The 18,566-nt window shown below is 39.4% G+C and overlaps 1 protein-coding gene across 17 annotated transcripts in view; it reads left to right on the top strand.

The window, feature by feature from the left end:
• Nucleotides 1-18,566, top strand: part of MBNL1 (muscleblind like splicing regulator 1) — a 169,030-nt gene that overhangs the window by 116,557 nt on the left and 33,907 nt on the right. For 10 of the 17 annotated variants that reach the window (XM_015568743.1, XM_015568739.1, XM_015568738.1 and 7 more), the window contains 2 exons: nt 14,581-14,751; nt 16,072-16,182. In XM_015568743.1, coding sequence (XP_015424229.1) covers nt 14,683-14,751; nt 16,072-16,182 — 180 coding nt within the window. In that variant the 5' untranslated portion in view covers nt 14,581-14,682. Of the gene's footprint in view, nt 1-7,737; nt 7,768-14,580; nt 14,752-16,071; nt 16,183-18,566 lie in introns of those variants that run through there. The other 7 variants (XM_006771129.2, XM_006771124.2, XM_006771128.2 and 4 more) reach the window with 2 other exon arrangements.

The following is an 18,566-nucleotide window of genomic DNA, read 5'->3' as shown; positions in this document are numbered from 1 at the left end:
TACATATGTATTAAGTATGAGGATATTTCAAAGCTGCCTCCTTCCCCACATAAGCAAGTCTGCTTTAGCGAACCCTGGTAGTTTATAATGTAGAATACTGGTTTTAAACAAATTATTTTTGTTTACACAATCAGTTCATTTGTTTACAGGCAATTTTCTTCTCTTCTAGATTAATGTTGAAAACAAACTCCCTTAATAATGGTCCTTTTTATACCAGAATTTATTTAAAAAGTTAAAGCAAACCAAAAAAACAGTTGTCCCAATAATAGTACAAGATAAATTTGTTGTCAATCAGGAGCCACAACATTTAAAATGAAATTTGAAAAAAAGGGGGGAGATAGCTGTAATGTTTTCAACAGCAAAGATAACTTTAAAAAATAAAATTTGAAATTATTTTGACTTATGGGTAAGTGCTAACAATTAAATTAAAAAAAATAAACACAAAAAAACCAAAAGCATAATTTCAAAAATAGCTAAAAATAGTTGCAAATGGAGACTTAAACCTCTTTTGGATAATGTGGAACTTAATCATATAATTATGATTCATTGAAATTGTTTTGGAAAAATGTTCTACACCAATTTAGCACAATTCCTTTTAATTTAATAAAAGGCCTTGTATGTTTGATTTTACAATATGGTTGGATTCTCTTAAGGTGGGTAATAAAATTGTTATTTTCAAATATTATAGATGAGTATGTTGTAATCAGAAAATATACATTAAAATGATCAATATCAAGTTCTAGTAGAATAAAATGAGGCAAACATGAACTTTGTTTTTTATTGTCTTTGGTTTTTGTGAAGCCTGGAAACATGGAAAATGATTGTTCTAACAAAACTACTACAACAGGGAAAAACCCCCAAACATTTTCAGTTTCATTTTATTGGTACACCCCTTGATCAATGCATCAGAATTATTGCTAAGCTATCAGTTTGACATTTCTAAGTAACATTTTTCTATCTGAGTAATCAAAGTTACAATTACCCTTTATTCCTTTCTCATGTGAATATAGTATGGAGTCCCGTTTTTATCTGGTATAAAGGAAACAATGACACATAGAATAATGGGCTGATGATTGAACCAGAAATTTTCTATTATGTTGCAAGAAATTGCAAAATAATAAAGCTTAATTTGGCAGTTAATTAATGTGCATTTTCAAAACATTACTAGGTTTTGTAAAAGCACCATTCTAGAGGTGTGTTGGGAAGTTAGACATATAGTTAACGCGTGTTATCTATATGTATATGCATATATATACATATATATATTATAAAATGTATATTCTGCTTTATAAGTCTCCTTTACATATTCATTCAGTGCGTTCACACCTATTAGGAGCCTACTACTATTCTAAGTGACCTGTTTTGGGGATGCAACTGGAAAATAAACATGTTCTTACCATCTTTGAGCCTGGTCTAATGATGGAAACAGGCAACTGATAAACCAGGTGATAAAGTGTAGTGAATGCTCTGAAATCAGCTAGAAGAATGTTAAACAAAGACTTGAAGTTTTAAGACAACTTCCTGGTGGAGGTGACATTTAACTGTAACTAGAAGTTAACCAACCCCCCTCCCCCCTAAAAAAGGGGGGCATAGTGTCTTATAGGTGGATCTACATGGACAAAGTAATATCTTGTAGAAAAGATGGAACCTAGCATAGCAGGGAGAGGAAGGGTAAGAGGGAAAAGGTGAGAGAGTGGTAGAGGGAGAGGGAGAGGGAGAGCTCCAGAATGGCCCTCCCCCGGGGAGGACACCAGAGAGAGAGAGAGAGAGAGAGAGAGATAAAGCATTTATGTTTGAGTGCATTAGGAGTGGGGTAGGAGATTGTGAGAAAGATGGGTCTGGGCTGATTATCTGGAGAATGGTCAGGTCTGTGTTAGCTATTGCCTGGACTATTGAAATAATTACCTTAATTGGTCACCCTCCGCAGGCTCTCTGCCAGGTCAGCCCACCTGTGCTCCTGCCTGGTGAATTCAGGAAGTACAGCTTTGCTAATATCATCCCTGGCCCCATTCAGTGACTCTCCCTGGCCTGCAGATGGAAGTAGACAATCTTTAACTCACTTTTTAAAATTAGGCTAAGTTAAACTCAGTCTACTTTTCAAACTTATTTCCCACAGCTCTTATTACAGATTTATTACTTGTCATCAATGCTTCACATTATGCTGTTTTTCTCTACCTGGAGATATAACTCCTCATGTATGAATTCCACCTCTTCTTCAAATCTATTATTTGATTCTTCTAAATTGGAAACATTCTCTTTTTCCTTCAAAGTATGAGAACTCATTATCTGAATGCCCCTTATGACACTTTTGCCTCCTAGCCTTATATTTTAGTTATGTGCATGCTTTATTTCCTTTCATAGACTGTGTCTGATTCAATTTGTGTCTCCACTGCCCCATAGCAGTGAGCACATGAGAGGTCTCAGCAAGTAGTTGGTGAATAAATGTGTAAATGAGTTATTCTAGAAGATAACAAGATTTAGTCTAAATCATATTCAAGGCAAGACCACTTCCACATTTATTTTATTTTACTCTCTGGCCTCATCTATTCACTTCCTACCTGCTAACTTACTTTTTGGGTTATATTAGGAGACAATGAAGTATTTGTTCTGTTCTGCTTTCTCTCTCCCCTATGTGTGCGCATGTGTGCATGCACACAACACACTATATTTCTGACCTAAGCGCAAATCTAGCTCTTTTAGAACAAGTCCATAGACTCATTACAAGAAACACACACAAAAACTTTATTTTATTTTTGATGATTTCTAATGGGGGCAGCCCATATCATCAATTTCTATCGTTGGAGCTGTTCATGGGATAATAAACATCTGGACGCCTCCTTATCAGAAGGCGGATAAGAATCACTTCTTGGAATTGCCCTGAGAACAGACGATAGATATTGTTGTGATAATGATAGACATTGTATTGCATCTGAATAGGATATTGAGGAGGTCATCATTAGAGAAAGCATTCTGCTCTGATGGCCTTCGAAAGCAGATGCCACCAAATCTGTGGAGAATTCTTATATTCTTACTTAAATCTTTGTGTGAACATTTTAACTTGAGGTTAGGAAACTTATACTTGAATTGTAAAAGCCACATTCTCAAGTGAATCTGGGAACCACCTAAGACCTCTTACCCACACGGATGAAAGTGAAGCTCAGTTGTATAAGATCTATTAATACTCAACTAAAATCAATGTCATTGACACACTCCTTCTGTAGGGTACCATCTATGTTGAGTAAATAGAAAAAGAACACTTAAGGTCTCTCATGGGTCCATAGGTGACCTGGACCCTTGATCCTCTTTTTCCCATGAGGTCTTTTGCTTCTTATGAATCAGGTGTTTAGAGGAACTTTCTTTTTGGCCAGAGGTGTGACTGGCCTGCAGGCTTTGTTCTGGAGTAATGCACCTAAGAGAACAAAAGGCAGTGGTTCTTTTTGTACAGCCTCCTCCTGCTCAGGAGTGGCCTTTCGCCCATGGTCTGGGAAAAGAGCTGTGAGGAAAACAGACAGCTTAGAAACAGAAGTATCAGGCAATTGACAGATAGCATTAGCAGTTATCTGGAAGTCACTGGCAAACACACTGGGTTTAAATGAACTGTGGGAAAGTGATTGTGACTGTGACGGTGTTTGATGTGTGACTGAGAATGTGCATTGGTCTGTATCAGTGATGGCAAACCTTTTGAGCTCGGCGTGTCAGCATTTTGAAAAACCCTAACTTAACTCTGGTGCCGTGTCACATAGAGAAATTTTTTTGATATTTGCAACCATAGTAAAACAAAGACGTATATTTTTGATATTTATTTTATATATTTAAATTCCATTTAACAAAGAAAAAATCAACCAAAAAAAATGAGTTCGCATGTCACCTCTGACACGCGTGTCATAGGTTCGCCATCACTGGTCTATATAGACTAACCGTTGGACCTCAGAGTAGTAGTCCTTAGAATCATCTGAGAGCTTGCCTGAGACCCAGCCAAGATCAATTAAATCAGAATTTCTGGGGGTTGTGGCTTCTTGTATTTGTAATGCACAGCCATGATGGAAGACCAAGGGCATGGGCATTAGAGGTTGTCTTGGTGATGTGATAGCTAGAACACTGGAAATGCCTTCCACTATTCAAAAGTGCTTATTCATTCTACAAGCAGTTGCTAAAAATGCTTAGGTTGCTAAATGAAATTTAGTCCAGTCTTTAACAAGTTCTTAATCAGGAGGGGTGGACAGACTTGTAGAAATTATCTGTAATGCAACTTGACAGGTGCTGAATTCACTGGGGAGTTTATTCTTCCTGGCAGGGAAAGAAAGAGGAGGAAGGGAGGGGAAGTGAAAGGCAACGTGTCCTCAGAAAGTGACATCTGAATAGGGTCACCTCTTGTAAAATCATGTGTCACCTCTGAAAACAGTTTCCTTTTGTTATCAACCCCTTTTAAAACACAGATGCCTGGTTTCTTAGTCCTCACCTTGGGCATTGGCCGAGCTTTCTCCAGCCCCCAGGAGCTGTACGAGTTGGACTCAGTGTCATAAAGGAGGCCCCTGTTTGGGTATGAGGTTGAGACCTGTGGGAGGTCACAGAGCTGGTGAGCGAGACAGGGGCAGTGAGTCCAGGCTCCTGGGTAGTGATTGCCATCCTTGGCCACTAGAGGCTCAGTGGGGGCTCCATCAGTAACAGAGATTCTAACTGGATGGTGAGTTGAGGGATTCTGCCCAAGGGGAGGGTGAAGGAAGAGGAGGAAGGATGCTTTTGAGTGAGCATGTCCTGAGAAGTGGGCCTGAGTCACAGCACGTGTGTGTGTGTGTGTGTGTGTGTGTGTGTGTGTGTGTAAGTTTCCAGGGATGGGAGGAGAATGCGAAGAGAGTGAGAGGGGCCCAGTGATTTCCGTTTACTGAGTACCAGACCATGACTGAGGCTCTTGTATTCATTCCTTCATTTAATACACCATCCCTAGAATGGTTTGCTTCTCTTCCATTTTATAGAAGAGGAAGTTGCCGTTCAGTGAGGTTGGGCTAATACATGTCAGAGTTGGCATTTGCACCCCTCTCTGATTCCAGCCCGTGTGACCATCCAGCTGGGGCTGTGAGGCTTTCTTATGTCGAGTCCCCAGATAGCTCTTAACCTGTAGCTCTCTGAGGCCTGTGTGTATGAGAAGCCCACTGGTATGGACACAGCTAAGTGTCCCTATTTCTTATGAGGGTGGGAGTAGAGCAGAGAGTTGCGGTTGGATAACAGTACTAAGAAGGTCCCTGGAAAAGGAGCCTATGGGAGGAGACTAGGAAAATATCATTGAACGAAGAGAAAATGGGTTCCATGTGTGCAGGTCCTGAGGAGGTCCTGGAGAAGGTGCAGAGGCACGTTGGAGAAGTACTTTATGGGACAGAATATCTTATACTCTGAACTCTAGTCAGCACTCATTCCCGAGGCAAACAGTTCATGGGCATATGGGCCCAGCCCAGGCTGTGGGCACAAGGTTGGGTCTGAGTTCAAGGGCATATTGGCCTGGCTTGGGCTGTGGGCACAAGGTTGAGGCTTGAGCCCCTTCTAGAGGCATTCCTTAGGGATGAAGACATGTACACATGGCACAGTAGAGCCAAGTAACCCTCTTAGTTCAGAGGCAAGGGCAAAGTGCCAGGGAAGGTAAAACCTCCATTTTTCCTGAGCGCCACCAGCGTTAGCCAGAGGTAGAGTGTGAAATGCGTGGATACGTTGCTTGACTCAGTGCACCCAAGCCTGGGTGCTTAGCAGATCTGGGCTTTCCGCCTAAATGTTGTTGATATGATAGCGAGAGAAAAACATCATGTGACAGCCGTCTGTGCTTGTCCCCGTTCCGCTCGCACGCTGGCTCATTAACAACCAGTGTTGCCATGGCTGTATTCCTGCGAGGCCCAACATCTCCATACTTTATATCCTAAATAAGCGAGTGAGAATACCCTCTGCAGCTTCTTAGCGAGGAGCGCCCCTGCTGATTCAGCTTGTTCCATAGGCTTAAGCGCTGACTTCAGTACCTTTCTGCCTTAGAACCTCACCCGATAGGTGTTTTGTAAGAGTTCCCTAAGCTTATCGGCACCTACTTTCATTTATTTGTTCATTGTTCCTATGGCTCATTCCCCAAAAAGCTACTCAGAGCTATTAGAAGCGTATGAATTCTTTCTAAAAAATCCCCCAACTTTCCACTTTTAGCCCCCGGGACAATTTTTTCAGTAACTTGGGCTGAATGTTACTATTTTGATATTTTCGGACCTGCCCTAGAAAGCCATTGATTGGCAGTGTCTGGGGCGGGGCTGGGAGACAGGCTCAGATAACTGGGATTGTGATGCTGGTTTTTGACTTGGGAAGATTTTTCCCACCCTGCCTGCCTGTGCCGCTGCAGGCAGCATCTCATGGAGACGCCTCCTGGGCTCCTGAGCCAATGGCCTCTCTCCTCGCTGCCGCCTGGAGTCAGAGAGCCCATGGCTGTGCACAATTTTAGCAAATTGTCATGGGGCCGGGGGGAGGGGAGTGCTTGCCCCACAGGGACGGGGCCGGCGTCATCGAGCACATTGTGTGCAAGTACAAAGTTGATCTGTATGAAGGAGACAGTGGTCAGCAGTGGGGAGGGTCCTTTGTCACCTCATCGCTCCTTCCTGCTCTGTCACTGTTGTTTGTGTGAAGCGGTAGCACTTAAAGGTCAGACGGGGAGGGGGGGGGATTGGTGAGGTCAGAAAGCCCCTTTGTGTTCTGTTAGGGAAGCTGAGAGGTTTTTGGAGGAGTCCGAACGAAAAATTGGGGGAAAGAATTGATACTTGGCCAAAAAGAATGTTTCTAAAAGATTAGGAGAGCAGTGTGATGCAGCGAATTCTGTATCAAACTGACAGCCAGCATTTGGGACATCTGTGATGGTTTGGGAAATTATTTAAGCACTAATCATATACATAATACCCATGTTCCCCGCTGGTAGACTTTGACGGAAGATTGACAGTGGGAATATTGAAATGGGACTTTGAAAACACTCCATAATATTGTACTTTAAAGTTTACCATAACTAATGTTGTGTTATGTTTCCAGATATGTAAGAACAGGGTTCCCCCCTATATTTGTAGGCATGTGTAGGATCTGTGGTACCGATATATCAACTGACTTTACCAACCTATTTCACCCCTTCGATTTTCTTCAGTTTCTTTTATATTGCTAAATAAAATACTCGCCCCTTAAAAACCTACCATCCTCTCTCTATTTCTAACTTCATATTTTTCATTTCATATATCTTTTCTATATAAAAACACCATATCTGTGCTATATTCGAATCACAGAGGCCAGGCCAGTGGAATCCACTGCTAACCCAAGAAACTGCTTGTTGAAATGGATAATGCGAAGCAAAATTTAAACTTGTTTGGTATTCAGATTATTTCTTTTTGGTAGAAAAAAATCAGTTGATCCTATAATACTGGTGTTGCTGAGGGAGAAAATAAAAGAATGACAGGTAAACTGAAATTTATAAGAGAATCTGTTTTTTCTATTACACTTCAGAAATACCACATGGATTAGTCTTCAAAATTAGTTGCTTATAATGTGAACCACCTTTTTATTTTGCTTTGTTCAACACACTAGGCACTGAAATGGGGTCTATAAAGAACTGATTAAACAACTCTTCCAAGAGATTTTTTTTAAGGAAAATAAAATTATATGCATTTAGCTTAAGAAGTTTACCTCTTCTTCATTCTCAGGAAAGCTGTAGAGGTGTAATAGAGACAGTCACCCTGTAATCCACTTAATCACGGTATGAAGATGAATGGGGTACGATTTGTAAAACATTTTGTATTTCTCAATTCAAAGGCATGCGCCACAAATAGAGCACTAAACTTTATTATGTAAATGTTAGGGCTTTCAATTATTAGCCAAGATTGCAAAGTGTCTGATTCGGATGCCATCAAACTTCACAAGTGTTTCTGCTACAGTTGAGAAGCCTGACAGTTGCTGTACCGAAAAAAATAAAAATGAAGCAATTGAAAAAAAGAGTAGACACGTAGTGCTCTGGCATTTCCAATTTCAGGATGCTATAATAAGTCAGCCAACACATGTTGGACTGCTTCATGATGCTGGCACCTATGAAATGTCACTGGGCTTTCACAAGGTCATGGAGACACGGGGCTGGCTCAGATGCTGGCCAGACCCAGCTTTGGAGTCCAGAAGGCTGTGGAACAGGGGAGACAGTAGGTGCCAATTAAAAGCTTCAGGCACGTCAGAGATGGCTACACCCTACGGTCCTATGGAATGGAGGAGGCCATGAAGTGAGACCATTTCTTCTCCAGCATCTTGTAACCAGTCACTCTAAATATATGATTCTTGTGGGCCCTCTCTGAGGAGGCTAGGATCTCTTCAGATGACTACCAGCTAAAACTGTATGCTGATAGAACTCTTGCTGTCACAGTTGTGTGTATATCTGATCTGTCACAGACAAAAGCGGCTGGAGAAAGGAGTGGTATTTGTGTGACCAGGATGTGTGTGTGTGTGTGATTGTTGCCTTTTTCTCTTTTTCCACCTCCTCAGCAGCAGCTAACCCGACTCTCATTCATTATTGCATAATACTTATCTAGATGTGTAGAGTTTCAGTTATGCCATTTTCAGGATGATTAATGGGAGTTGCACAATAAAAGCTCCCAAGTTCTCTGGGGAAAAAGTCATAGTATCCCGATGTTTGAGCTAGAATGCGTGGATATTGCGTCAGCATTGAGTTTATTTTGGGTTGTTGTAAATGTCACTATTGGTTTTAATGTCCAAGAATCTTCATCATCAAACTTAGCAATGTTCTTTAAAGTGGTGCTAGAACATCCATTGAGTAAGAGAGATGATTCTTTAAATAGGTAGAAAAGTCTAACCTAAAACCAGATCAGAGCAGATGTTGATGAGAAAATGTTTAATGCCCGTGAAACTAATTTTCCATTTTTAATTATACTTCCTCCACCTAAAGTAAAAGGAATATTTTCATGTATGGAGTCAGAATGTGAGAAGACATCTTATTAAGCTGCCCATGAAGTTGTGTCTGGTTTGAAGATGTAAAGATGATCTTAAAGATTTTCTTGCCTTTACAAATGATAAAACTCTAAAATAAGTACAAGGGTGCCATGATACTAAAAATAGGGAATTTTCAAGAGGAAAAAAAAATCCCATTTACTTATCTGAGTTAATGGGCCAATATTTGAGAATTAAAAGATGAATAGAAAAATTACTCTTAATATGTCAATACAATATAGTATACCATACTATTTAAATATAGTAAATATGTAGTATTGATTTATTAACAGTATCTATACTATACATATCTATGATACTGTACAGTATACTGTTTGTAAACCAAAGCAAACAATGACATCAAATCAGTGAAATCTCCATGGAAACTTCCTAAGGAAAACCAGCATTTCCAGTGAAAGTTGCAAAAAATTTATGAGTGTAAGCTTGGACCCCTGTGATATTTTATATGTAAGTTTATTTAGCTTTTTATTAGAATTGGTGCAGGAATTGATTTAAAAGAATAGTGGAACCATAGAAAACATTTTTGGAGATGCATGAAACTATACTTCTGGACTGCCAATGCTTTTTTTATTTTATTTTTTTATCCGCCTTTGGCAGATTTTTTCTGAGATATTTGTATCTTCATAGCTGGGGAAAAAAAAAAAAAACAGTAAGAATTTTCCATAGGAAGCTACCAAATACCTTTGCCAGAATTTCTGGCCCATATCTGAGCAATGACTATCTCTAGAATGTGCTACTAAAACTCTTGCACATCTCATCTGTCCCCAAGAAAATACTTGTTTTGTTTAAACAATTGAAATAAATGGTTGCAGTTTGAACAGTCTTACCAGAACACCAACATTTCCAGTGAAAGTTGAAAAAGACTTATGAGTATCAGCTCATACCCCTGCAATCTATTCATTACTCTTTTATTTCCAGAATCTACACAAATATGAGTCAGTAATTATAATCCTACCACATAGTTACTCTTTGGCAGCTTAATAAGATATCTTCTCACATTCTGACCTCATACATGACAATGTTTCTTTTATTTTAGATGGAGGAAGTATAATTAAAAATGGAAAATTGTGTGTTTTTTTAATTTTTAAAATAGAATTTTAAGGTGTTTTTTTTTTAAATTTAAGTTCCACCAACTTCCAAGTAAGATGTTTTCTTTTTTATTGCTAACGAGTTCTTAAGTAAATATTAAAAATACTTTATGCCTTGTAAAAATCGTGGTTTTTTTCATATCTCTAAGTGACCATCTTTCATTCCATTTTATTTTTATTTTGTAATTTATGTAAATATATATATCACATACACAAAATTTTTAGGTATATACTCTACCTATAAGCTTGGATATAATTATTTAAAATATACTTTATTAAACTATAATGTTTAAGAATTAACAAAGCACTTACTTTTAAGCTCAAACAATCTAAACATACATCTTACCTTGTTATAATCACAAGATTTGTGCCAATTTCAAAGACTAATGAAAAAAAAATCCTTAAGTTCATAGTGGAGCAGTTTGTAACTTCAAAAACTGGGGACTTGATCAATTGATCTCTCAAATGACCATTATTCATCATACACAGGCTTTTAAGACTATGGGGTGGGGGGGATGTTGACTTTTTTGGACAGGTTATTTCTAATTTATAGATGTAGAAAAATTACTAGAGAAAAATGGACTCAGCCGGGATCAATATTATTGAACTTCCTCCATTCCCTTAAAATATATAGTTCATGTATTACGGCGATGCCTTTGGAATCTGGGTTGAGTTAAGCTATAAAAAGCCTCCTTGAATGGAGTCTAAGGTATTGATGGCACAGGCTCTTTAATGCAGCCTGCTAGTCAGCCTAATAGCTCACTGAAAATCAGATTTCAGTGCAATCAACAAAAACAACCCACAGAAACCTAACACTGTAAGAAACGTATTAAAATAGCATTTTTTTGCTTAGTGTGGCAAGTACAGAATGATGATTAAGGGCCAAGCTTATATTACTGATGGTTGTCATGCACTGTCCTTGTGTTGTGCTACTTGTATTATAACTTTTTATTTAGCACTTTTAACAGAGAATGGTGCTAAATGAGGCAACTGCTGCTTGTGATTAGCTGGAGACTTAGGACAAGGGAGACAAATAATAGTTATTGATATCCTGTTATACCTGGAGCCATGTATGAGGTTGGCCCACTATCTTGCTCCATCCTCAGACATCACCAATGAGGTGAATGGTATTGTTACTATTCTATTGAAAAGGTCTGGCCACTCAGAGAACTTAAGTAATTTCCACAGGTCACACAGCAAGTAAGTTACAAAGCTGCTATTTGAACCAACCTATGTTTGATAAAATGTACAATTAAATGGCACTTGTTGGAACTGCATTGTAGCATTCAAACTGAAAAAAAAACACCAAACAAATAACTTCTTGACATTTATATTTTGCATTAATCCAAACAGCCCAATTTAATGTCTTGAGGCCAAGTCTGGATGATGTAGAGTAGCATCTCCCGCACAGATCTGCATAAATAAGCACTTGATACTGATGGAATTTCTGCTCTGAGATTTTTAGAACGTTATCACTGTATAGATTTTTAGGGTGTCAATCTCAACACAAATCTTCTTTCTTCCCTGGTGAAACTCCCAAACATGTCACCTTAGGTCCTTTCGTCATGGCATGCTTCCTTGTGTAGTCAAATTATAGGTGTCTGAATAAGTGCAGCATTCGGTTAGTGCAAGTCAAAATCAAAGTTTGGTATTAGATTTAGTCCACCCCCCCTTCTGTTATCTTTATTGTCTCCAGAATAGAGTTAGAATAATTCATCTTCAATTATTTTGTAAGACATGTCCCTTCATTCATTCTGCAAATGACTCTTGAGGTGTGGGTGCTGGGAACCCAGACAGCTGCACCTGGAGAGAGAGGTACCAGTGTCGTATTTACCTGAATTCTCCACGGAAGGTATACTGCCTGTGGTTTTCCCTGGGGCGTTAGGCAATCCCATAGAAAAGGATGTTTATTCTAAGTTATTCTTTACTTTTTTTTTTATTTGTCAAACCACAATTATTCAGCAGCATGGTCAGCATTAAACAAGTCCTGAACTTCCGAAGGAGCTAAGTTTATCTAATATTAATTGCAGAGGCGACTGTGTTATTTTTTCCACACATGTCAATGAAAAATTCATGTAGCTTTATAGATTTGTGTTTTGCCGTGTTTAATGCTCTCTCGGAATAACCTGGGCCCCCAGACCTAGTGCCACAAGCTCTCTGTGGATGAGGCTTTGTAGTCTGTATACTTTTCCCAAGCATCGCTTTTTGAAAGCACGGCTCAGATGCCATCAGACCAAGCTGGGCACAGAGGGTAGCCTTCCTGAGTAGAGGTAGCAACTACAGAAAGAAAACCAAAGGGCTCAGCTTCTATTCAGAGTTTGCGATGCCCAACACAGGATATATAGGGGACACATTGGGTTTCTCTCCTTCATTATTTCAGCCTGGGCTGTGCTCACAGGTAGGAGGCCGGGCGGTTTGTGTTAAGGGGAGGCACTCGAATGAAGTCCTTAGCAAGACCGCTGTTAGCCTTGGCAAGGCCTGGTTCCGTGCTCAGGGCTACCTGTGTACTGTTTATGAAACTATGGAAACTGAGCTGAGTGCGTTGACGGTAACTGAGTCCACAGGGGGGATATACCCCTGCTTGTCTGCGCTTAACAAAGCCCAATCTCAGTGAGAATGATGACGTGGCGATACTGAGAACCAGGATTGCTCTTGGGGCCAGGTTGTTCTTTGCATGAAAAAGGCAGGTTTTCTCTAGGAGACTCCAACTGAATAACCCTGAAGTCAGACTATCCATCATCCTTGAGTTTATTTCTGTTGGCCAGTCCTTCCCTGTGACACTAAGTGCTGTTTTTGTGAAAGGTGTTTTGTATCCAGATGCTTTTAAGCTAATAACATGCTCATGACCTCAACAGATATCAAGCATGACAATTTCATATGGAGCAAGTTATAGATATCTAAATCTTACTTTATTTGTGAACATATCAATAACCATAATAATTACCTTCGTGCCAAAAGGTTGTTTTTTGTTTGTTTGATATGCAATTTAAAAATGTGATGGAAGGGGTGGTAATAGCAGCTTCAGACCTTTAACTCACTCAGAGAGGGGCATGCAGTGAGTGTCAAGAGCATGACTATACATTAGCTGCTTTAATCTTCATAATATAACTCTGGTGAAGGTTAGGTAGCAATTTTGAAATGGATAAAAAGCCTGAGGCTTATGGAAGTTAGTTTTTATGCAGTTCAGACAGCAGATGAGTGAGAGCTAGGCCTCGACCCCAGGTCTTCAGACCTGTATGGTTCTTGCTATCAACTACTGTCCTCTACTGCTGTCTGATCTCAAGTTCAATTAGTAATGCTTTGTTACACAGAGCTTGTTAAAGTAACAGGCAGTGTCCTAAGATAGACACTCTGCATAGAAACTTATTCCTAAACACCTTCATCTAAACAAGCTAGAAACAGATCATTCAAATTAGAATTGACAGCTTTTATCACAAACATAAGCATCAATTTTGTGTCTAAAAGGTCAAATTATGGGAGATAGATTTTCCTTAGGAAGTTCAAATAAAGCTCAGGAAGGTGGTTGGTGCCTTCAATTAAATCTTTCTTTTACCCTCAAAACAGTTCTAATTAGAATGATTGATAAAAGAAGTTATCAAGGTAGTAATTGATGAGATCTGTTACTAACAGTACGGCTTGACAATATGGGTACACTCCCTCATACAGCATTACATATGACAGACTTTAATAGATATATTTTGATAAAAAGAATCATCAAAAGGATGGTATATGCACATTTCTTATTTTAGTAGTACCTTATTGTGTTTCTCCATTTTACATTGTAAACTTTTTGGTGGGTAAATGTGTTTATTTCTGATTGATTTATGGTGCTTGGGCATTGGAGACTGCATTTATCTTTGAAAGGGTAAAGGCTGTATTTTTCCCCAATGTTTCATTGTACTTACTAATCTCTGTATACAGTGGTCACATATGAGAATTTTCTTCTCTCTATCTCTAAATATCTTAGTACATGGCCTTTTAAAGCTTAGCAGTAATTAAAATTTTATTTGTTATAAAATACTTGTAAAGGTGTTTTACTGAAAATACAGTGTGCCTTGAGTCCTCTAAGTTCATTTCCTTAGAACTCAGTACAAGTAAAAATAGATAGTAAAACTTCATGATTCTTTGGGGTTCATTAAAGTTAACCAGAAGATATTATGGAAGGAGCCTAATATTCTTTATTTGATATTCTATATTTTAATATTTTCTTGGCAATTTGTAGATTTTTAAACTGGGATATTGATACAATAGAGCTAATATTAAAATTTTAAAAAACTTCTTTAAGCTTTAAAATCTTTTCAAATGTCTGAATACCTCATTTTCATAATGCATTTGGGTGAATGCATTACTTATTCTAAACGTGTTATAAAATGATGTGGGCAATACATTGTGTGCATGGTAGATTCAAGTGATAGGTTTGCATTATTATTATTTTTAAGATTTGGTAATTTTACTCTTTTTTAAGATAGTTTCTGCTTTTGTTTTTTAGGGTCGTTGCTCCAGGGAGAACTGCAAATATCTGCACCCACCCCCACACTTAAAAACACAGTTGGAGATAAATGGGCGCAATAACTTGATTCAGCAGAAGAACATGGCCATGTTGGCCCAGCAAATGCAACTAGCCAATGCCATGATGCCCGGTGCCCCATTACAACCCGTGGTGAGCATGTTTTCAGTCCTCATTTATTCCGTTTGTAACGCCAAGTGCTCCGTTTTAGTGTTAAAGTGACGATTGCACTAGTTCAAGGAACATAGGTGACAGGATCAGTTAGTTGCCTAGTACTTTCTAACACAGTTATCAGTCAAACCCTGAAATTGTTTTCACACTGTGAAGTTACTTATCTTCTGGGTAAATCATGTGGAAATTTGCATTATAGCATGTTTTTCCCCTAACATTTTCTCCAAACTAAGATCTGTGACTTTCAGATATAAAGTGTTTTGTTTGTTTTTTAAAAAGGGTCATCAATCTCATCAATCTAGTCAATGTGCATTTTCAGGCGACTTTAATGGCAATAGTAATCGTAAAACTTGGCATATGTCATCTCTAATTTTGAGAAAAAATTTTCCTTTTCTCCTTGAAGAGACTTTTTACAGTTCTCTCTCTCTCTCTTCTTTCTCTTTAAATCCTCACCTGAGGATATTTTTCCCATTACTTTTCAGAGAGAGTGTGAGGGAGGGAGGAAGAGAGAGAAGCATCTATGTGAGAGAGACACATGCAAGTGCCCCAACAGGGGGTGGGGGACTGGGCAGGGAGTGAACCTGTAACCCAGGTATCTGCCCTTAGACCTAGAGTCGAACCTGTAGCCCTTTGGTGCTCAGGGTGATGCTCCAACCACCGAGAGACACTGGTCATGGCTAGTTCTCTTTCTTAAAAAAGGAGCCTTTGTTATTCTCCTAAACACAAGTTGAAATTATTTTGTGGTTACAGTGCTGAAAGAATTCTGACAGTGGTGAGTCAATATGGACGCGAAAGTCTCATAAAAGTAGAAATTATCAGGAGAGGCAGAAACTCCAAGGACTTTTAAGGAAAGACTTAAATATTAGAAGCTGTAGGGGGTCATGGGGATTTAATGTTTACTGAGTAGCGTAGGGGGATAACATTTGAGTCTGAGCACATCGATTTATTTATTTATTTACTTATTTGGATTTTTGGAGGGTGTAGAAGGTAAATGATTTCAATAACCTTTACTCACATTTGATCATAGAAATGTAAGAGATTAATGTCATAATTATAGGTTGCAAAAGGTGTTCTGATATTCATTGTGATATGGTAATTCTGTGTTTAAACATATGTTGAAATTTGCAGTGATAAGATTATATCTGTCAGTAATTTATGTCACTAATTTATGTAGTATTTTGGGGTCATGGGAATGTGAAGACCCATATTTTTCTGATATGCTAACTGTAGCAGTGTGCTAACTAATTTTTTTCCTAATACATTTTAACACCTGAACTCAATGTAATTGTTATTCTCTCTTAGAACTTAATGCACCAATCATTCCAAAAAAGAGGGGGGGATTGCATTTCGAGGTGGGAGGGATCTCCATATCACATCGGCAGTGATACCAATTATCAATTCTATACAGTTGAGGTGAGATAATATTGTAATTCTGTGTCTGTTTTAATCTGATATATATTTTTTTTCATTATTTGGGGGCTCAGTTTAAAATATGAAATCTTAAATTTATTTTTTATGGTACCTGCTAAGATTACATGTGTGCTTTGGGATAGCATAAACTCGTTCATTTGGTTTTAAAAAAAAAAAAGTGTTTTTCTCTCCAGCATAAAATATTGGATAAAACTTCTCTGTTACACTTAGCTCTCACATAGGTAGCTTCAAAGATCCGATAAGTCCTTGCGGTAGCTACTACTTTCCTTGATATAAGATCTCTCCTTGAGGTACTTTGTTCCACTTAAACATTTAAAGCGTATCTACCCGCTCAGTGACCGAGCGCGCCTCTGAGAGCAGCAGTGTGGTTCCCAGACTGCAAAGAGCAGCATTGGTCCTGGCAGTTCCTCTACTGAGTTTGTCCTTGAGTTATACTCTCAAGGTCGTTTGCAGGGTCATCACATCGTAATCCTGGCACAGACTATAAGCAACATTTATGCCCATGGCTTTGAAATACTAGTAACAAAAATATGCATTGTTTAGGCAATCACTAAAGCACAGGTTTCTGGAACCATTAGACAAATCACCACATTTTCTGGTGATTTTGTTGGAAAATTCTTAGCTTAGACAAAGCACTAATTTTCTTTTCTTTTTTTAAACACTTTTATTTTCATTTGTTATTTTCCATCACCATTCATCCCCTCTATGCCCTCTTCCACTCCCCTCCCTGGCCCCACCCCCCTCAGATGTTATGTTATGTTATGTTATGTTAATTTCCCTGGTTCCTGGATTTGAAAGTGAAATAACCCTGTTGCTAGAGGCATTGTGAGATCAGTCTAGAAATAATATACTCTATGCAGAGTGACGTTTTTGTAATAAGTACAGCAGTCATTTTAAATATTCAGTTTTAAAGCATTTGCTAATAGGAATGGCTCTTAATGGCTACAGAGAAGGCTTTAATCTGGGAAATTTGCTTCAAAATCTCACCGGAGACATTTTGATCCCTGTAGTCAGCCCTGTTTTAATGAAGATAATAACATGGAGATTCAGAAATAAGTGAGATGGTCCTAACCCACTGCTGGGCCCACAAATAGGAAGCTAACCGGCTGGAAGCAGCAGGTGGCAAATATGGAAAAACCACTCCCAGAGGCTGGCCAGCCGATAGTGTTTGCGGGGATGGCATAAACTTGGACCCTACCCAGGTGGTGGGCATCTCCAAGGAGATAATGCTGCGAGCAGATCCCCACCATCAGGAGCACCAGCAGTGTCTGAGCAGCGATGGGGCTTGCAGTCACACAGGCGAAGCCTCTCAGTTTTCTAATCTAAGGGCAACCAGTTGGGCCCCCAAACTGTGGCTGGAGGAACACGGATTGGGCAAAGGCTTAGCAAGGTCCAATCAGATTCAGAAGTATCTAGTGTTGCCCTAACCAGTTTGGCTCAGTGGATAGAGCATCGGCCTGCAGACTGAAGGGTCCCAGGTTCGATTCCGGTCAAGGGCATGTACCTTGGTTGCAGGCTCATCCCCGTAGGGGGTGTGCAGGAGGCAGCTGATCGATGTTTCTCTCTCATCGATGTTTCTAACGCTATGCCTCTCCCTTCCTCTCTGTAAAAATATATTTAAAAAAAAACACAAAGAAGTATCTAGTGTTGTGCCTGGCACGTCACAGAGAACAAACCATTGCTTGGGCAAGTGAAAGAGTGAATGAGGGAAGGAGCTTTCCAAACACAAGAAAAAGAGGCAGAGGTTCATGGTGGTTGACCTTCCCTGGCGTCCAGAGGAATTGCAACCAGGCCCCAGAGCCCCAGCCCAGGCTCTGCCACACCGAATGGGGGCCAAAGGGGGCTACTTCGTAACAGACCATTTCAGAGGCAGCCAGGGGCTGCATGAGGGCCCTTTGGGGACCAGGAAATGGCTGTAGGTCACTCCGTTGGGGTTCTCGTTTTCTCATAAATCTTAAGAGACCTGGTGTATACGTGGAGGATCTTTGGAACCTGACACTGGGCTGCCTTGGGGAGTGCAGGGATTTAGAGGAGAGTTTCTTGTTTGTGTGGACTTTATTAAACTGTAGCGAAAGGCACCCAGCCAAGAATCAGAAAGAGGACTTGACGTTGTGGAGGCAAATGCAATCCTATGCGTGCGATTATGGAACTCAGTCCTTTTGGTATCATAAATCCTCACCACCATCCTATTAAGTAGGTAGTATTATCCCAGATTTGCAGATGAAGCCTCAGAGGTTCGGAGAGATTAATTAATATGACTGGCCCTGCTGCCGACTAGCTCTGTAACTGGAAGATAAATGGAAGACCTATAGTATCTAATTATCCAAATTTAGATTTATTTCCTAAGTGCCACTTTAATTTTTAAA

Source organism: Myotis davidii, unplaced genomic scaffold (assembly GCF_000327345.1).
Source record: "Myotis davidii unplaced genomic scaffold, ASM32734v1 scaffold245, whole genome shotgun sequence".
Lineage (NCBI taxonomy): Eukaryota > Metazoa > Chordata > Mammalia > Chiroptera > Vespertilionidae > Myotis > Myotis davidii.
The sequence above is the reverse complement of the archived record's forward strand: the minus strand, read 5'-3'. Positions and strand labels throughout refer to the sequence as shown.